The 20,157-nt window shown below is 44.5% G+C and overlaps 1 protein-coding gene across 1 annotated transcript in view; it reads left to right on the forward strand.

The window, feature by feature from the left end:
- rsph9 (radial spoke head component 9) overlaps nt 1-20,157 on the forward strand; it is a 70,678-nt gene that overhangs the window by 28,551 nt on the left and 21,970 nt on the right. Inside the window, exons 2-4 of the mRNA XM_068019611.1 lie at nt 6,183-6,336; nt 7,590-7,719; nt 19,562-19,708. Coding sequence (XP_067875712.1) covers nt 6,183-6,336; nt 7,590-7,719; nt 19,562-19,708 — 431 coding nt within the window. The remainder of the gene's footprint in view (nt 1-6,182; nt 6,337-7,589; nt 7,720-19,561; nt 19,709-20,157) is intronic.

Consider the following 20,157-nt stretch of genomic DNA (forward strand, 5'->3'; position numbering starts at 1 on the left):
CAATTCATTCCATCTTCGCTGCCTCCGGAGAATCCTTGGCATCAGGTGGCAGGACCGTATCTCCAACACTGAAGTCCTCGAGGTGGCCAATATCCCCAGCATATACACCCTACTAAGCCAGCGGCGCCTGAGATGTCTTGGCCATGTGAGCCGCATGGAAGATGGCAGGATCCCCAAGGACACATTGTACAGCGAGCTCGTCACTGGTACCAGACCCACAGGCCGTCCATTTCTCCGCTTTAAAGACATCTGCAAACGCGACATGAAGTCCTCTGACATTGATCACAAGTCGTGGGAGTCAGTTGCCAGTGATCGCCAGAGCTGTCGGGCAACCATAAAGGCAGGGCTAAAGCGTGGCGAGTCGAAGAGACTTAGCAGTTGGCAGGAAAAAAGACAGAAGCGCAAGGAGAGAGCCAACTGTATAACAGCCCCGACAACCAGTTTTATCTGCTGCACCTGTGGAAGAGTCTGTCACTCTAGAATTGGCCTTTATAGCCACTCCAGGCGCTGCTTCACAAACCACTGACCACCTCCAGGCGCTTACCCATTGTCTCTCGAGACAAGGAGGCCAAAGAAGAAGAAGAAGAAGGTCCAGTTAACCTTCTGGTCAATAGTGACCCCCATGATGTTGATAGTGGGAGATTCAGCGATGGTAATGCTGTTGAACATCAAGCGGGTATGGTTAGATTCTCTCTTGTTGGAGATGGTCATTGTCTGGCACTTGTGTGGTGCGAATGTTCCCTGCCACTTATCATCCCAAGCCTGAATGTTGTCCAGGTTTTGCTGCATGCAGGCACGTACTGCTTCATTATCTGAGGAGACGTGAGTGATGCTGAAAATTGTACAAAAATCAGGGAACATTCCCAGTTTGGACTTTATGATAGAGGGAAGGTCATTGATGAAGGAGCTAAAGATGGTTGGGCCTCGGACACTACCCTAATACCCAATGCTTTCAGTAATATAATGCCAAAATAATACATACTGCCCCTTCTCAGACAGTCCTGCTTAAAATGCCATTTTTAATTGTAGCCTCAAACACAATCACTTGTGTTTATTTGATTACATTTCCTGTTTTGGAACTATTTAGAACCATTATATATGGTGATTATTTGCATTGTACCAGTCAACTTAAAACAATGTAATAAAGCTGAGCCTGTCTCAGCTCATGATATCACCCACAGAATACAGACGACATGGCTCACTGATTCTGGCAGTTTGCCACAATCTACAATAATTTTGGGTTCAGTGCACATTTGTCAGAAACTATCAAGAGGAAGAAACTTTTAATCAGCAGTATTGTGCTGCCTAGGGCAAACTTTCAAAATGGATAGTGGGGAGGGAAGGTGAAGGGTAGGTAGTTATGCAGGGATATGCAGTGGTACAGTACTTTGGCAAACCAACAACACACGGTGCTGCAGAATAATGGGATACAATTACCGGCTATCAGGAATTTTTATATATAAGGAATAGTTAAGGCAGTTAGGCTTGTTTTCCGAGAAACGAACAGGAGATTTTGAGGTGCTTATGTTGACGTTTTTGAGATTATGAAAGGAATTGATAAATATGGTCCAGGTAAATTGTTCACTTATGGCAAAGGTTCGATCACCTGAGGGAGGCATTGATTACCAGGGAAAACTTCCAACTCCCTAAGGAGTGAAGCTCCAGGATAAAATTTCAGTCTCGCAACCAAAATAGGTACAGCTCATACCAGTGGCATCTCCCCGAACTACTCACTAACTCTCTCGATCACTTCATAACTCGATACTGTACCTCAGCTATTCACCCTCTTCTAAATCCTCATTTTCTTCCTCTGCCAACTTGCTATATATGCAAACTACTCCTTCCCTTCCCCAGTGCCTTAAACTCCTCCCAAAGCTTTTCAAACCAATACCCTGTTCCTTGCACCATGCCACCAACACCACACCATTTCTACTTCCTTTATAAAGCACCATTTGCTCTAACTTCCTGCTATCAATAGGCCTGGAGGATCCACTGGTAACAGTAGTACAAGTCAGTATGTTATTATCACACTTCAAATGTCAAAACTATATAGAAAAGACATAGGAAGCCAGTGATATGCTCGTCTTTTCTGAACTTGTTAATGGGGACTGTTCCCAAAGGAAGGGAATTTCAATTAGCTACCAATCTACAGAACCGTGGTGTGGTTGGTTATGTTACACAAGAACACAAGAAATAGGAGCAGGAGTAGACCATTTGGCCCATCAAGCCTGCTCCACTATTCAATACGATCATGGCTGACCTTAGTCTTCAACTCCATTTTCCCGCCTGCTCGCCATATCCCTTGATTCCCTGAGAGACCAAAAATCTGTCTATCCCAGCCTTAAATGTATTCAACGACGGAGCATCCACAACCTTCTGGAGTAGAGAATTCCAAAGATTCACAATGCTTTGAGTGAAGCAATTTCTCCTCATCTCAGTCCGAAATGATCAGCCCCTTATCCTGAGATTGTGCCCTATGTTTTTGATTCCTCGATGAGTGGAAACAATCTCTCAGTGTCTACCTTATCCAGTCCTTTCAGAATCTTGTATGTTTCAATAAGATCGCCTCTCATTCTTCTAAACTCCAGAGAATATAGACCCAATTTACTCAGCCTCTCATCATAGGACAACCCTCTCATCCCAGGGACCAATTTAGTGAATCTTTGCTGTACCACCTCCAATGCAAGTATATCCTTTTGCAAATGTGGAGGTCAAAACTGCACACAGTACTCCAGATGTGGTCTCACCAAAACCCTGTGCAATTGTAGCAAGACTTTGCTATTCCTGTACTCCAATCTCCTTGCAATAAAGACCAACATGCCATTTGCTTTCCTAATTGCTTGCTGTACCTGCATGCTAACTTTTTGCGTTCCTTATAAGAGCACACACAAGTCTCTTTGAACATCAACACTTACAAGCTTCACACCTTTTAAAAAATATTCTGCTTTTCTATTCTTATGACCAACGTGAATAACTTCACACTTCCCTACATTATACTCCATTTGCCATCTTATTGCCCACTCAAACTTTCTATATCTCTTTGCAGCCTCTCTACGTCCTCCCCGCAGCTTACTTTTCCACCGAGCTTTGTATAATCAGCAAACTTAGATACATTATTCTCTGTCTCTTCATCTAAGTCATTAATATAAATTGTAAATAGCTGAGGCCCCAGCACTGATCATTGCGGCACCTCACTATTCACTGCCTGGTGACTTGAAAATGCCCTGTTTATGCCCACACTTTGCTTCCTGTCGGTTAACCAATCCTCTATCCATGCTAATATATTACCCCAACACCATGAGCCCTTATCTTGCCTGTTAACCTTTTGCGTGGCTCCTTATCTTTTGAAAATCCAGGTATTCTACATCTGGTTCCCCTTTACGCTACTAGTTACACCCACAAAAAACGTTAATAAATTTATGAAACAGGTTATTTTCTCAGTAAAACCATGTTGATTTGTTCTAATCATATTGTGCTTTTCTAAGTGCATTGTTAAGACTTCCTTAACAATAGATTCCAGCATTTTTCCAACTACTGATGTTAGGCTAACTGGCTTGTAGTTCATTATTTTCTCTCTCCCTCCTTTCTTGAAAAGTGATGTAACATTTGTCAACTTCCAATCTGATGGGATTGTTATGTTACTAGTAATCCAGAGCATGTGACTTCACATCCCACCATGGCAGTTTTAAGGATTTTAATTCAGTTTAAATTAATCTGGAAACTGACCATGAAATTGTTAGATTGTCACAAAACCCAACTGGTTCACAAATACCCTTTACAGCAACAACAATTTGCATTTATACAGTGCCTTTAACCTAGTAAAACATCCGAAGGCATTTCACAGGAGCGTAATCAAATAAAATTCAGGTATAAAAACCTACTGTCCTTATCTGGTCTGGTCTATAGGGGACTCCAGTCCCGTAGTTGACTCTTAGCTCATCTTTGAATTGGCCATGGCTTGCTAGCAAGTTACTCAGACATACAAGGGCAACTTGGGATGGGTATTAATTGCTGACCTTGCCAGCAATGCCCACATCTGAAGAATGAATTTTTAAAAATGTCCCTCAACAATTGATTTTTAATTGAGTTCAGGGTATATCTATTTAGATCACTTCTCCATAGGGAGTTTCTGAAAAGTGGTCTAAAAGGGACAGGTAAGATTAAGCATTGTTTCATTTTAACATCTAAAACAACACAGCTGTAAGCAATTTACCTGTGAGCAGTGCCATAAGCAATCCTCTTTTGCACAAAACAAGAATTCATAGAATCATAGAAAGTTTAAGGCACAGAAAGAGGCTATTTGGCCCATCGTGTCTGTGCCGGCCAATAAATGATCCACCTATTCTAATTCCACGTTCCAGCATTTGGTCTGTAGCCCTGCAGATTACAGCACTTGAGGTGCATACCCAGACTCCTTTTGAATGAGTTGAAGGTTTCTGCCTCAACTACCCTTTCAGGCAGTGAGTTCCAGACCCCTATCCCCTCTAGGTGAAAACGTTTTTCTTCATCTCCCCTCTAATTTTTCTAATTTTTCACTTTAAATCTATGCCCCCTTGTCACTGACCTTTCTGCTAATGTGAATAGACCCTTCACCTCCACTCCATCCAGACCCCTCAACATTTTGTACATTTCAATCAGATTTCCCCTCAGCCTTCTGTGTTTCAGGGAGAACAACCCCAGCCTATCCAATCTTTCCTCATAGCTGCACTTTTCCAGTCCTGGCAACATCCTTGTAAATCTCCTCTGTACTCTCTCTAGTGCAATTACATCCTTTCTGTATTGAGGTGACCAGAACTGCACACAGTACTCAAGTTGTGGCCTAACCAATGAGTTTTACAGTTCCAGCATAACCTCCCTGCTCTTGTATTCTATTCCTCGGCTAATAAAGGAAAGGATTCCATATGCCTTCTTAACCACCTTATCGACCTGTCCTGCTACCTTCAGGGATCTGTGGACATTCACTCCAAGGTCCCTCACTTCCTCTAAACTTCTCAGTATTTTCCCATTAATCGTGTATTTCTTTGCCTTGTTTGACCTTCCCAAATGCATCACCTAACACTTCTCCAGGTTGAATTCCATTTGCCACTTTTCTGCCCATCTGACCAGACCATCAAAATCTTCCTGCAGCCTACAGCTGTCCTTCTCGCTATCAGCCACAAGGCCAATCTTTGTGTCGTCTGCAAACGGCTTGATCATGCCCCCTACATTTACGTCCAAATCGTTAATATGTACCACAAAAAGCAGGGGATCCAGTACCGAGCCCTGTGAAAAGCCACTGGAAACAGCCCTCCTATTGCTAAAACACCCATCAACAATTACCCTTTGTTTCCTGCCGCTGAGCCAATTTTGTATCCACCTTACTGTATTTCCCTGGATCCCATGGGATTTTATTTTTTAACCAGTCTGCCATGTAGGACCTTGTCAAAAACGTTGCTAAAATCCATGTAGACCACATCAACTGCACTATCCTCATGTATCTTCCTTGTTACCTCTTCAAAAAATTCGATCAAGTTGGTCAAACAAGATCTTCCTTAACAAATCCATGCTGACTATCCTTGATTAACGTGTGTCTTTCTAAGTGACAGTTTATCCTGTCTCTCAGAATAGATTCCAATAATTTGCCCACTACTGATGTTGGACTGACTGGCCTGTAATTATTTGGTCGATCCCTTGCTCCCTTTTTAAACACGTACAACGTTAGCAGTTCTCCAATCCTCCACCACCACACCTGTATCGAGTGAGGACTGGAAAATGATGGTCAGACCGTCTGCTATGCTCTCTCTTGCTTCTTTTAACAGCCTAGGGTACATTTCATCCGGCCCTGGTGATTTATCAACTTTCAAGGATGCTAATCCCATTAATACTTCCTCTCTCCCTATGTTTATCACATCTAATACTTCACACTCCTCCTCAACTACAAGATTACATCGTCCCCCTCTTTTGTGAAGGCTGACGCAAAGTATTCATTAAGAACCATACCACATCTTCCATCCCTACACATATGAAATACATGACAGGTCTGTCATCACCTAAAGTGAGAAAAGGTTCATAATGTCTCGAATAGAGTTCCTTTGTGAGACCTACCAGTCCAACAATGGTCAGAGTGACATTCCTTTTAATTATATTAACCCCACCCAAAAAAATAAAAATGGCATCTGTTGAATGTTTTTCTTTTTACACAGTTTGAACTGCATGGATTGGATGTTGCTTCCCCCAGCAACAGACGAGATGATAGACAGGTCCTTTCTGGTTAAAGGTCGCTTCATGGGTGACCCTTCTCATGAATACGAGAGCATAACAGTTAAAACGACTGATGAAGAGACGACTGATTTGGAGGTTAGTATTAGAATTTAGACTGGAAACAGCAACATTTATAAACATTGGAAATTGATGTAAATAAGTCTGAAAGGGCTACAAGGATGGCAATGGTAGAAGGTGGGGGATGCCTCAGAATGCTACACAAATTTTCTCACTTCTTGTAAATAACCCAAACCTCTTGGAATTCCAAGCTATTTATGTGAAGCAATAGGGCGATTGCATATAGCGTTAGCAAAGCCGGGGTGCTCATCAGGCACTGGGGGTCCCACAAATAGTGGGATCATGCTGATGTCGAAACAAACACCGGGAGTTCTGGCAGGCACAAGGCTTGCCCATCTCCTTTGCCTGCGGATAGCCCCCATTATTACTGGGGATGACCGCAGGATTACTGAAGGTTGGAGAGCCAGTGTGATGAGGTCTTAACTGAATTTTGCCGATGCTCGCTCTCAGATGCCCTGAAGTCATTGTGTTTTGTTGGGGACACATTCTGTGACATCTTGTTTATAAGTATAAGGAGAACTTGAGAGGGTGGGAGGGGCGGTAAGAGATTGGAAGTAAAACCTAAAATCAGCTTTCCAATCTGATTTCTACTCCTGATAGAAACTGCTCCAATGTGGATGTTGGTCGAAATCTCAATCTACCTTAGCTGTGATGTCAGTTTTCTGGCTCACCCATGAACAAAGTCCACTTGGCCCATGCATTTGAGGGCAGCCATCAATCATTGAACTGTTGTACATAGGGAAAGATGGGAAGAAAAATTGGAGGATTATAAAGAGGAAACTTTCACTTATACAGCATCTGTCACACAGCAAAATGTCCTCAGGTGCTTAACAAAAGAGAGGTGGGACACAGGTGCCAAGTAAGAGTTAGGGGATATGACCAAAAGGGTGGTCAGAGAGCTGGTTTCTGCAGCCATTTTTGAAGATGTAGGAGGAGGTAGCACAGCAAAGAGGTTTAGGAAGACAGTGTCTGCCACTAATAGTGAAACAGGAGAGAGAAGGAGCGAAGGAGTAGTGGTGGTGGGGGGGGGTGGGTGCGTGATGATTGGGTGGCTTGTGAACACATGGCAGTCTGGAGTCAGACGAATGGCAGGCTCTAAGCTGGGACATGGGGCTTCAGAGGTAGGGTTGGGGGTGACCATGGAGAGATTGGTAAATGAGGACAATGAATGTGCCAGGAGGCAGGAGGCCAGCAAGGACAGAAGTGATAGCAAAAGTTACAATTGATGATGATCAGGGGTTTTTGAAAATATACATGTATTTTTGTTTAAGTTGAAGGTAAAGGAGGAAGAACGCCTGACAGCTACGATTGAACAAATAAATAGAGAAGCTGCAATAATTCCCAGGGGCGCTTTTATCAAAACACCTCATGAACAGATCCACAAGAACAGGAGCTTTGAAGGTAACAGTACTTAAAGTTCAGATTTCACTTGAAGTCAAGCATCTGCAGATTATTACTTAACATTTCCATACTTGACCCCTAAATCACAGAAAATTGGAGCATAGAAGGAGGCCACTTGGTTCATCGTGCCTGTGACAGTTAATAATAGCGACAGTCGTCGATAGGAACTATAATCCCATTTCCCTGCCTTCTCCCATATCCTTTTATAGTTCTCCCTTTCAAATACTTACCGATTTTCTTTTCAAATTAGTCTGGGAATTTTCTCAGAGCTGAGTCCAGTCTTTTTTTTAATTCATTCATGGGATGTGGGCATCGCTGGCTATGCCAGCATTTATTGCCCATTCCTAATTACCCTTGAGAAGGTGGTGGTGAGCCACCTTCTTGAACCAGTGATTAGCACCGCAGCCTCACAGCTCCAGCGACCCGGGTTCAATTCTGGGTACTGCCTGTGTGGAGTTTTCTCCGGGTGCTCCGGTTTCCTCCCACAAGCCAAAAGACTTGCAGGTTTGGTAGGTAAATTGGCCATTATAAATTGTCCCTAGTATAGGTAGGTGGTAGGGAAATATAGGGACAGGTGGGGATGTGGTAGGAATGTGGGATTAGTGTAGGATTAGTATAAATGGGTGGTTGATGGTCGGCACAGACTCGGTGGGCCGAAGGGCCTGTTTCAGTGCTGTATCTCTAAAACTAAAAACTAAAAAAACACTGCTGTCCAGGGCGGTACACCCACAGTGCTGTTAGGAAGTGAGTTCCAGGATTTCAACTCAGTGACAGCGATATAGTTCCAAGTCAGGATGGTGTGTGACTTGGAGGGGAACTTACAGGTGGTGGTGTTTCCATGCATTTGCTGCCCTTGTCCTTCTAGGTGGTAGAGGTTGCGGGTTTGGAAGTTGCTGTCTTAGGAGCCTTGGTGTATTGCTGCCGTGCATCTTGTAGATGGTGCACACTGCTGCCACTGTGCATTGGTGGTGAAGGGAGTGAATGTTTGTCGATGGGGTGACAATCGAGCAGGCTGCTTTGACCTGGTGTCGAGCTTCTTGAGTGTTGTTGAAGCTGCACCCATCCAGGCAAGTGGAGAGAAAATACTCCATCACACTCCACTCCTGACTTGTGCCTTGGAAGTAGTGGATAGGCTTTGGGGAGTCAGGAGGTGAGTTACTCGCCGCAGGAGTCCTAGCCTCTGACCTGTTCTTGTAGCCATGGTATTTATATGGCTACTCCAGTTCAGTTTCTGGTCAATGGTCACTCCCAGGATGTTGATAATGGGGCATTCAGCGATTGTAATGCCATTGAATGTCAAAGGAAGATGGTTAGATTCTGAGATGTTCTGATGACCTGAAACATTAACTCTGCTTCTCTCTCTCCAGATGCTGCCAGACCTGCTGAGTATTTCTAGCACTTCTTGTTTTTATTATGGTTAGATTTTCTCTTGTTTGAGATAGTAATTGTCTGGCACTTGTGTGGCACGAATGTTACTTGCCACAAATCAGCCCAAGCCTGGATATTGTCCAGGTCTTGTTGCATTTCTACACGGACTGCTTCAGTATCTAAGGAGTCGTGAATGGTGCTGAACATTGTGCAATCATCAGCGAACATCCCCACTTCTGACCTTGTGATTGAAGGAAGGTCATCGATGAAGCAGTTGAAGATGGTTGGGTCTAGGACACTACCCTAAGGAACTCCTGCAGTGATGTCCTGGAGGTGAGATGATTGCCCTCCAACAACCACAACCATCTTCCATTGCGCTAGGTATGACTCCAACCAATGGAGTGTTTTCTCCCGATTCCCATTGACTCCAGTTTTGTTAGGGCTCCTTGATGCCATACTTGGTCAAATGCTGCCTTGATGTCAAGGGCAGTCACTCTCATCTCACCTCTTGAATTCAGCTCTTTTGTCCATGTTTGAACCAAGGCTGTAATGAGGTCAGGAGCTTCAGTACTATTGCCGGAATGTTGTCAGGGCCCATAGCCTTTGCAGTATCCAGTGCCTTCAGTCGTTTCTTGAAGTCATGTGGAATGAATCGAATTGGCTGAAATCTGGCATCTGTGATGCTGGGGACTTCAGGAGGAGGCCGAGATGGATCATCAACTCGGCACTTCTGGCTGAAGATTGTTGCAAATGCTTCAGCCTTATTTTTAGCACTGATGTGCCGGGCTCCCCCATCATTGAGGATGGGGATATCTGTGTATCTGTTGTCGTTTCCAGTGCCTAGATCGATGCCGGGTGGTCCGTCAAGTTTCATTCCTTATTGACTTTATAGCGGTTTGATACGAGTGCCTCTCAGAGGGCTATTAAGAGTCAGCCACATTGCTGTGGGTCTGGTGTCACATGTAGGCCAGAACAGGTAAGGACGGCAGATTTCCTTCCCTAAAGGACATTAGTAAACCAGGTGGGTTTTTACAATAACCAACAATGGTTTCATGGCCATCATTAGACGAGCTTTTTTAATTCCAGATTTATTCATTGAATTCAAACTCCACCACCTTCTACCATGTTGGGAATCGAACCCATGTCCCCAGAGCAATACCCTGGGTCTCTGGGTTACTAGTCCTCTGCCACCACCACTTCACTGAAATTCTGATAATGCATGTAAAATTCTCAAACCAGAGACACTTCCTGAATAGGCACCTGTGATAAAGTGTTCCAATAGTGGCAAGAAATTCCTTCCAACCTCCCCCTTCATTCTTCTCAAGCTAATTGTCGGCCTGCACCCCTTTGTTAACTGTTTACCAATGAAAAAAAACAATCTTTTAGCATTCACCTCTTAAAACCTATCCTAATTCTGAAAACTTGCTGTTCATCTCTCTTTAATCTTCTCTGTTCCAGCAAAAAATGGCTTTTTCAAGGCTGTCTTCAAAACTGTAATCTCCCATTCTTGGTGTCATTGCAGTGAATCTTTACCGAATTAGGGTACGTTCTCTGATTGGTGAATTCTCACCTATAAATGTTTAACATTATATTAGCATTATATTTTTTGGTCAATCAGTTAACACATGGAGGAATGTTGTGTGAGTGCATTAAGCACTTGCACATGAACTTCATCGATCAGAAAATTTATCCCCCCGTCTCTGGTAGAACTCTTCCTTCCAAGTCAGAAAGTTTTTAGTTCAAGGCTCACTCAAGATTTAAGCACAGAACCTAAGCTGATAATACAGTGCCATATTGAAGAAGTGCTGCATTGCTGGAGGTGTTATCCCTTGCTCAGATTTCTGAACATTTTCCTGGTGATCTGGCACTATTTATAAAAGAGCATGGAGTGTCCTGGTCAACTCCCTTATTCAAAACCACCAAAACCAAGATTTTAGTCAAAGAACAAAGAACAGTACAGCACAGGAACAGGCCATTCAGCCCTCCAAGCCTGCGTCGATCTTGATGCCTGTCTAAACTAAAACCTTCTGCATTTCCGGGGTCCGTATCCGTCTATTCCCATCCTATTCATGTATTTGTCAAGATGCCTCTTAAACGTCGCTATCGTACCTGCTTCCACCACATCCCCCGGCAGCAAGTTCCAGGCACTCACCACCCTCTGTGTAAAAAACTTGCCTCGCACATCCCCTCTAAACTTTGCCCCTGGTACCTTAAACCTATGTCCCCTAGTAACTGACTCTTCCACCCTGGGAAAAAACTTCTGACTATCCACTCTGTCCATGCCATTCATAACTTTGTAAACCTCTATCAGGTCACCCCTCCACCTCTGTCGTTCCAGTGAAAACAATCTGAGTTTATTTATTTAGAGATACAGCACTGAAACAGACCCTTCGGCCCACCGAGTCTGTGCCAACCAACAACCACCCATTTATACTAATCCTACATTAATCCCATATTCCCTACCACATCCCTACCATTCTCCTACCACCTACCTACACTAGGGGCAATTTACAATGGCTAATTTACCTATCAACCTGCAAGTCTTTGGCTGTGGGAGGAAACTGGAGCGCCTGGCGGAAACCCACGCAGTCACAGGGAGAACTTGCAAACTCCGCATAGGCAGTACGCAGAACTGAACCCGGGTCACTGGAGCTGTGGTGCGAACCACTGCGCCACTGTGCTGCCCAGTTTATCCAACCTCTCCTCATAACTAATACCCTCCAGACCAGGCAACATCCTGGTAAACCTCTTCTGTACCCTCTCCAAAGCCTCCACATCCTTCTGGTATTCTGGCGACCAGATTTGTATGCAATATTCCAAGTTTGGCCTAACTAAGGTTCTGTGCAGCTGCAGCATGACTTGCCAATTTTTATATTCAATGCCCCGACCGTTGAAGACAAGCATGCCTTATGCCTTCTTGACTACCTTATCCACCTGCTTTGCCACTTTCAGTGATCTGTGGACTTATACGCCCAGATCTCTCTGCCTGTCAATACTCCTAAGGGTTCTTCCATTTACTGTATACTTCCCACCTTATTAGACCTTCCAAAATGGGTTTCCTCCGGGTGCTCCGGTTTCCTCCCACCGCCAAAAGACTTGCAGGTGATAGGTAAATTGGCTGTTACAAATTGCCCCTAGTGTAGGTAGGTGGTAGGGCATATGGGATTGACTGTAGGCTTAGTATAAATGGGTGGTTGTTGGTCGGCACAGACGCGGTGGGCCGAAGGGCCTGTTTCAGTGCCGTATCTCTAAATAAAAATAAATAAATGCATTACCTCACATTTGTCCAGATTAAACTCCATCTGCCATTTCTCCGCCCATGTCTCCAACCAATCTATATCCTGCTGTATCCTTTGACAATCCTCATCACTATCCGCAACTCCACCAACCTCCAAATCATTTATATATACTACAAAGAGCAAAGGTCCCAGCACTGATCCCTGCGGAACACTACCATTCACAGTCCTCCATTCAGAAAAGCACCCTTCCACTGCTACCCTCTGTCTTCTATGACCGAGCCAGTTCTGTATCCATCTTGCCAGCTCATCTCTGATCCCGTGTGACTGCACCTTTTGTATCAGTCTACCATGAGGGACCTTGTCAAAGGCTTTACTGAAGTCCATGTTGACAACATCCACTGCCCTTCCTTCCTCAATCATCTTCGTCACTTCCTCAAAAACCTCGATCAATTTAGTGAGACATGACGTCCCCTTCACAAAACCATGCTGCCTCTCGCTAATCCTGTCCCGAAGAATCCTCTCCAATAATTTCCCTACCACTGACGTAATTTCCTGGAATATCCTTGCTACCCTTCTTAAACAAAGGAACAACATTGGCTATTCTCCAGTCCTCTGGGACCTCACCTGTAGCCAATGAGGATACAAAGATTTCTGTCAAGGCCCCAGCAATTTCCACCCTTGCCTCCCTCAATATTTTGGGAGAGATCCCATCTGGCCCTGGGGACTTATCTACCTTAATGTTTTCCAAGATGCCCAACACCTCCTCCTTTTTGATATCGACATCTCCCAGACTATCTACACTCCCTTCCCTAGACTCATCATCCACCAAGTCCTTCTCTTGGGTGAATACTGATGCAAAGTACTCATTTAGTAGCTCGCCCATTTCCTCTGGCTCCACGCATAGATTTCCTCCTCTGTCCTTGAGTGAGCCAACCCTTTCCCTGGCTACCCTCTTGCTCTTTATATACGTATAAAAAGCCTTGGGATTCTCCTTAATCCTGTTTGCCAATGACTTTTCATGACCCCTCTTAGCCCTCCTGACTCCTTGCTTAAGTTCCTTCTTACTTTCTTTAGATTCCTTAAGGGCTTCGTCTGTTCCCAGCCTTCTGGCCCTTACGAATGCTTCCTTTTTTTTTTGACTAGGCTCACAATATCCCTCGTTATCCAAGGTTCCCGAAACTTGCCAATCTTATCCTTCATCCTCACAGGAACATGCCGATCCTGGATTCTAATCAACAGACGTTTGAAAGACTCCCAGATGTCAGATGTTGATTTACCCTCAAACAGCCGCCCCCAATCTAAATTCTTCAGTTCCTGCCTAATATTGTTATAATTAGCCTTCCCCCAATTTAGCACCTTCACCTGAGGCCTACTCTTATCCTTATCCACAAGTACCTTAAAACTTATGGAATTATGGTCACTGTTCCCGAAATGCTCCCCTACTGAAACTTCGACCACCTGGCCGGGCTCATTCCCCAATACCAGGTCCAGTACGGCCCCTTCCCCAGTTGAACTATGTACATATTGTTTCAAGAAGCCCTCCTGGATGCTCCTTACAAATTCTGCCCCATCCAAGCCCCTCGCATTAAGTGAGTCCCAGTCAATATCGGGGAAGTTAAAATCACCCACCACAACAACCCTGTTGCTTTTACATCTTTCCAAAATCTGTCTACATATCTGCTCCTCTACCTCCCACTGGCTGTTGGGAGGCCTGTAGTAAACCCCCAACATTGTGACTGCACCCTTCCTATTCCTGAGCTCTACCCATATTGCCTCGCTGCATGATCCCTCCGAGGTGTCCTCCCGCAGTACAGCTGTGATATTCTCGTTAACCAGTAATGCAACTCCCCCACCCCTTTTACATCCCCCTCTATCCCGCCTGAAGCATCTCAATCCTGGAACATTTAACTGCCAATCCTGTCCTTTCCTCAACCAAGTCTCTGTAATAGCAACAACATCATAGTTCCGAGTACTAATCCAAGCTCTAAGTCCAAGCCTTACCTGTTATACTTCTCGCATTGAAACAAATGCACTTCAGACCACCAGTCCCGCTGTGCTCAGCCACATCTCCCTGCCTGCTCTTCCTCTCAGTCTTACTGGCCTTATTCACTAGTTCCCCCTCAGTTATTTCACCTGCTGACCTACTGCTCTGGTTCTCACCCCCCTATCACACTTGTTTAAACCCTCCCAAGTGACGCTCGCAAACCTCGCAGCCAGGATATTTGTGCCCCTCCAGTTTAGATGCAACCCGTCCTTCTTGTACAGGTCCCACCTGTCCCGGAAGAGATCCCAATGATCCGGAGATCTGAAACCCTCCCTCCTACACCAGCTGTTTAGCCACATGTTTAGCTGCACTATCTTCCTATTTCTAGCCTCACTGGCACGTGGCAAAGGGAGTAATCCCGAAATTATAACCCGAGAGGTCCTGTCTTTTAACTTTCTACCTAACTCCCTGAACTCCCCCTGCAGAACCTCGTCACTCTTCCTGCCTATGTCGTTTGTACCAATGTGTACCACAACCTCTGGCTGTTCACCCTCCCCCTTCAGAATGCCCCCTGCCCGTTCAGGGACATCCTTGACTCTGGCACCAGGGAGGCAACATACCATCCTGGAGTCTCTTTCATGTCCACAGAAGCGCCTATCTGTGCCCCTGACTCTGGAGTCCCCTATAGCTATTGCTCTTCTGTGCTTTGTCCCTCCCTGCTGAACAACAGAGCCAGCCGTGGTGCCACTGCTCTGGCTGCCGCTGTTGTTTTCCCCTGATAGGCCATCCCACCAACAGTATCCAAAACGGTATACATGTTAGAGAGGGGGATAGCCACAGGGGATTCCTGCACTGACTGCCTGTCCCTTCTAGCAGTCACCCATCTATTTGCCTGCACCTTGGGTGTAACCACGTCTCTAAAACTCCTGTCTATGACACTTTCTGCCACCTGCATGTTCCTAAGTGCATCCAATTGCTGTTCCAACCAATCCATGCGGTCTGTGAGGAGCTGCAATTGGGTACACTTCCTGCAGATGTAGTTGTCTGGCACGCTGGAAGCGTCATGGACCTCCCACATCTCACAGGTGAAGCACTTTACCCCTCTAACTGACATTGCTAGCACTAATTAATACATTAATTTAAAATAAATACATATTAAATCCTTACTAAATTAAGTTACAATTAACTATATGGTCCCTCGCGCTAGATTTCTGCTATAAATATTAAATGCTAAATGCAGTAATCTCCTCCCTCCGGTTTAGTTACTCCTCAACTTATTAATTAATTCGTTAATTAGGGTTAATTAGTTTATCAATGTTTTATTTTTAAATTCAGTGCCGATTCCCTACCAGCCAATCAGGTCACAGCTTTCCCGTGACGTCACTTTTTCAGTTTTTTGTTCTCTCTTTTTTCCACCCGAGGTAACTTCCTCTGTATACTTACCGCTCCGGAACTCCGGCCTCTGAGTCTTCTCCCACCAATCACCTTGCAGCTCCCCTCTGACGTCACTGTTGCCTTTTTTTTTCAAAACTCTGGCGTGCTGGAAGAGCTCCTCTCCGCTCCCAGAAGGTAAGAGACTGGGCCTCGATCCTCGGGCTCGATTTATAGGTTCTGCTCCCAGCGTTCTCCCCACAGGTCCGCTCCGCTCCTCTCTGCTCTGCTTCCGGAAGGTAAGAGACTGGGTCTCGATCCTCGGGGTTGATTTATAGGCTCTGCTCCTGGCGTTCTCCCCACAGGTCCGCTCCGCTCCGCTCCCGGAAAGTAAGAGGTAAGAGGAGTCCCTTATCTCAGTTTGTGTGAAAAAAAGCAAGAGAACATGCTCGCCAACCCCAAAGATCAGCTGTGATGAGAGGAGAGGAACAAGAAGAAAACCGTATGAAAGAAAAAAAAAGGCTGTGAGAGAAACATTACCCTGTCCTGATACCCATGTGAGAAACACAATGCCACTTTTAACTATTACAGTGTTTTAGCCTAAAGCAGTGCCTTGGACGGCTCAAAATGTCATGCCGAGGATTAGGCTGATGCTGACAACTGTACTGAGATCAGGTAGAGAAGCTGCCAGTGAATGGATTAAAGGAATCCTACAGATTGGGAACTAGGCCCAGATTTGATGCCGATCTGCAGATTCCTGTGCAGCCTCTTGTTTATACTCCTAAGCTCCACATCACTGGAGCAGTTCCCTCCAAGAAAGAAAACTCTGGACCACTGGCAACTACAAAAACGATAAGAAGGACAAAATGTACAAATACCTGCTATTTTCAGTAAATCTTTTCTATTGGCCTTCTCCTCTTTTACCTGTTCAAGTTCTCCAGGCTGCATCCTATCCAACTCCAAGCCTGCTTGCTTCCTGCTCATTGACCTCCAGATGCATTGACCTTTAAATCTTCAGCTTCATTTACACATCCCTCCATGGCCTGGCCCTATCTTACCTCTGCACTATTCTGTAGCTCTGTGTGCTAGCCCATAACCTTTGCTACTCAACTCTGGCCTCCTTCCATCCTCTCCACATCCTCTCTCTTTCTCTCTCTCTCTCTATCTTTGGTGGCAGATATTCCAGCTCACATTTTGGATCTGTATCCTTAAACACTTCTCTGGATTGCTACCTTTCTCCCCATCTTCAAGAGCCTCCCCAAAACATAATTCCTCAGTTGTGCCATCGGTCACCTACCCTAATTCTTCTACTACTGCTGTTCTCAGCTCTGAAAATTATTTATTTTAATTTTTTTTGTATTTATCCACTTACGGGTTGTGGATGTTGCTGGCATGGCTGGCATTTATTGCCCATCCCTAGTTTCCCCTGAGATGGTGGTGGTGAGCTGCCTTCTTGAATCGCTACAGTCCATGTGGGGTATGAACACCCAAAGTGCTGGTAGGCAGGGAGTTCCAGGATTTTGACCTGGCGACGATGAAGGAACGGCAATATTTTATTTTAATGCTTTTATGGGATGTGGGGGTCATTGGCAAGGCCTGCATTTGTTGCCCATCCCTAATTGCCCTTGACAACTGAGTGGCTTGTTAGGCCATTTCAGAGGGCAGTGAAGAGTCAGCCACATTACTGTGGGTCTGGAGTCACATGTAGGCCAGGGCCAGGTAAGGACAGCAGATTTCCTTCCCTAAAGGACATTAGTGAACCAGATGCATTTTTACGGCAATCAATGATAGTTTCATGATACTATTGCTGAGACTAGCTTTTAATTCCAGATTTTTTAAATTAACTAATTGAATTTAAACTCCAGAAGCCATGGTGGGATTTGAACCCATGATCCCAGGGCATTCAAAGTCAAGAGGATGTGGGACTTAAGGGGAACTTGGAGGTGGTGGCATTCCCATGCGCCCGTTGCCCTTGTCCTTGTAGGTGGTAGAGGTCAAGGTTTGGGAGGTGCTGATGAAGAAGCTTTGGAAATGATGGGAGATGTTTTACCATAAAAAATGTTTATAATGATTCAAAATATCATATACTCAGGTAGAAGGCAGAAAGTATTTATATTTACATTTGCTTGTCCTTTAACCTTGCTTCCTAGTACAAATTAGACCCTTAGGAATTCCACCCAACTTATTTCATCTCGTGAGAAAAGGGTCAAAACTGAAAGTAGAGAAACGGCCATTTTTTGTCCATCAAACCTATTCCATCCACACACCATATCTGATTATTCTATCATGGATTCTCCCCTCTCCTACCACCTGTTCAGTTCCCAAGTTTAAGGGACACTGGGGGAGAAATTTATTTGCGTAGCGCTGCTTCTAGCGACATTATGCAGACTACATCGATTCCTGCGGCTAGGCTTCTCGTCCAGCTGGAATATGCATGGCCCAAGTGGGTTTCTTCAATGATATCAATGGAGAATTCCACAGGGCCACGTAGGTAGTAGCCAGCGGTGCTGCCTGCCTTAAGGGAATCAACGTAAGTCTGTGTAGCGCCGCTAGAAACTTTTCCCTCACTAAGTTCCTTCCCACACCAACCTGCAAAATTTTCTTAAGTTTTTATTTATTTCCCTTAAAGACGCATCAAACATACCTCCAGAGAACCTACATTTCTACACTGCACCTCCTTGATCAAGACTGTGCAGTTCAAGGTTTCCACTCCCTGGGCCACATGTTCCCCAACGCCTGCATGAAATAGTTTTACCTAAACTGCCTGTGCTACTGTCCCTCTTTTAAGCTTGAATCTGTGCTCCCTCTTTTTGGAGTTTGTGACAATCAAACATATTATCTGCGTTCAATCCATTTGTTCCGTTAAGGATTTTGGATACTTGAATGATCACTAACTGCTGCCTCCTCTTCAAAACGTCCCACACTCTCTAACCTCTCTTCATAGTTCCAATGTCTTAAGCTAGATATCAACTTAGTTGCTGTTCCCTGCAGTGCACAGCATCTTTTGTACTACAGCAGCCAGAATTGTAAACATACTCTGTGTGGCTGTGATAGTATCTAGCACTGACTGCTTATCACCTCCTGAGATTTGTGCATCCTGAGATCAAACAAATTAAAATTACTTGTGTAGAATCCTAGGTAGTTTGATTTGGTGATTCCTAAGTATGGATTTTTTGTGCGAGTCAAACACAGGGCTGACACAAAAATAAATGCACTTCCAGTCCAAAGGAGGTATTCATCCATTTTGGCAACAATCCAGTGCAACTTGACTTCTGAGCCAGTGGTATAAATATTAACATGATAGCTGTTACTCAGTATTAGGACTCTTGCCTCTGAGTTAGGAGGTCATGGGTTTAAGTCCCACTCCAGACATTGTAGCACATAATCTAGGCTGACACTGCAGTGCAGTACTGAGGGAGTGCTGCATCATCAGAGGTGCTGTCATTTGGATGAGATTTTAAAGCGAGTCCCCATTTGCCCTCTCAGGTGGATGTAAAAGATCCCATGGTACTAGTTTAATGAAGAGGAGAGGAGTTCTCCCTGCTCTCCTAGCCAAAATAATCCCTCAGCCAATAGCAAAAACAATCTGCTCCTTTATTACATTGCTGTTTGTGGGAGCTTGCTGTGAATAAATTGGCTGCAGTGTGTCCTACATCACAACAGTGACTACACTTCAAAAAGTACTTCATTGGCTGTAAAGCACTTTGGGATGTCTAGTGGTTTTGAAAGGCGCTATAGAACTGCAAGTTCTTTTTTTAACAATACCTATTGTTTGGTGAGTTATTCAGTGATTACATCTGCCATGATCCTTTAGACAATCGAGCACTTCATGGCAGCACTTTTGGATTGATGACATCTTTCACCCTGCATTTGATCTCAGGTTTGTCAGTGACCGAGGCTGGGAAGTTGCGGTTCTACCTTCACTTCACCACACCATTCGTGCTGAAGAAGAAGTCGCTGCTGATGCAAGCCAATGTTGATGAATCCATTGATTTTCTTAATTCCCTTGACGACGACGAGTTGAAAGGTAAGTCACTGAAACTTTTTCCAGAGCTAAAAGGGTGAAATTATGGAATAGGTTGCATAGACTAGGCTTGTATTCCGTTGAATATAGAAGATCAAGGGGTGGTCTAACAGAGGTGTTTAAAATGATTAAAGGATTTGATAGGGTAGATAAAGAGAAACTAATTCCTCTGGTTGGGCAGTCAAGAACAAAGGGGCATATTAAACTAGGCATTTCAAATGTAGAGTTAGGAAGCATTTCTTCACACAAACAGTATTGGAAATCTGGAACTTCCCTGGAAAGCTGTGAGGCTTTTGAATCAATTGAAAATTTCAAAAGTGAGATTGATAGATTTTTTTATTAGGCAAGTATATTAAGGGTTCCAGAGCTAAGGCGGGTAGATGGAGTTAAAATAAAAATCAGCCATAATCTAATTGAATGGCGAATATGCTTGATGGGTTGAACGACCTTCT

This window comes from Heterodontus francisci, chromosome 3 (assembly GCF_036365525.1).
Source record: "Heterodontus francisci isolate sHetFra1 chromosome 3, sHetFra1.hap1, whole genome shotgun sequence".
NCBI lineage: Eukaryota > Metazoa > Chordata > Chondrichthyes > Heterodontiformes > Heterodontidae > Heterodontus > Heterodontus francisci.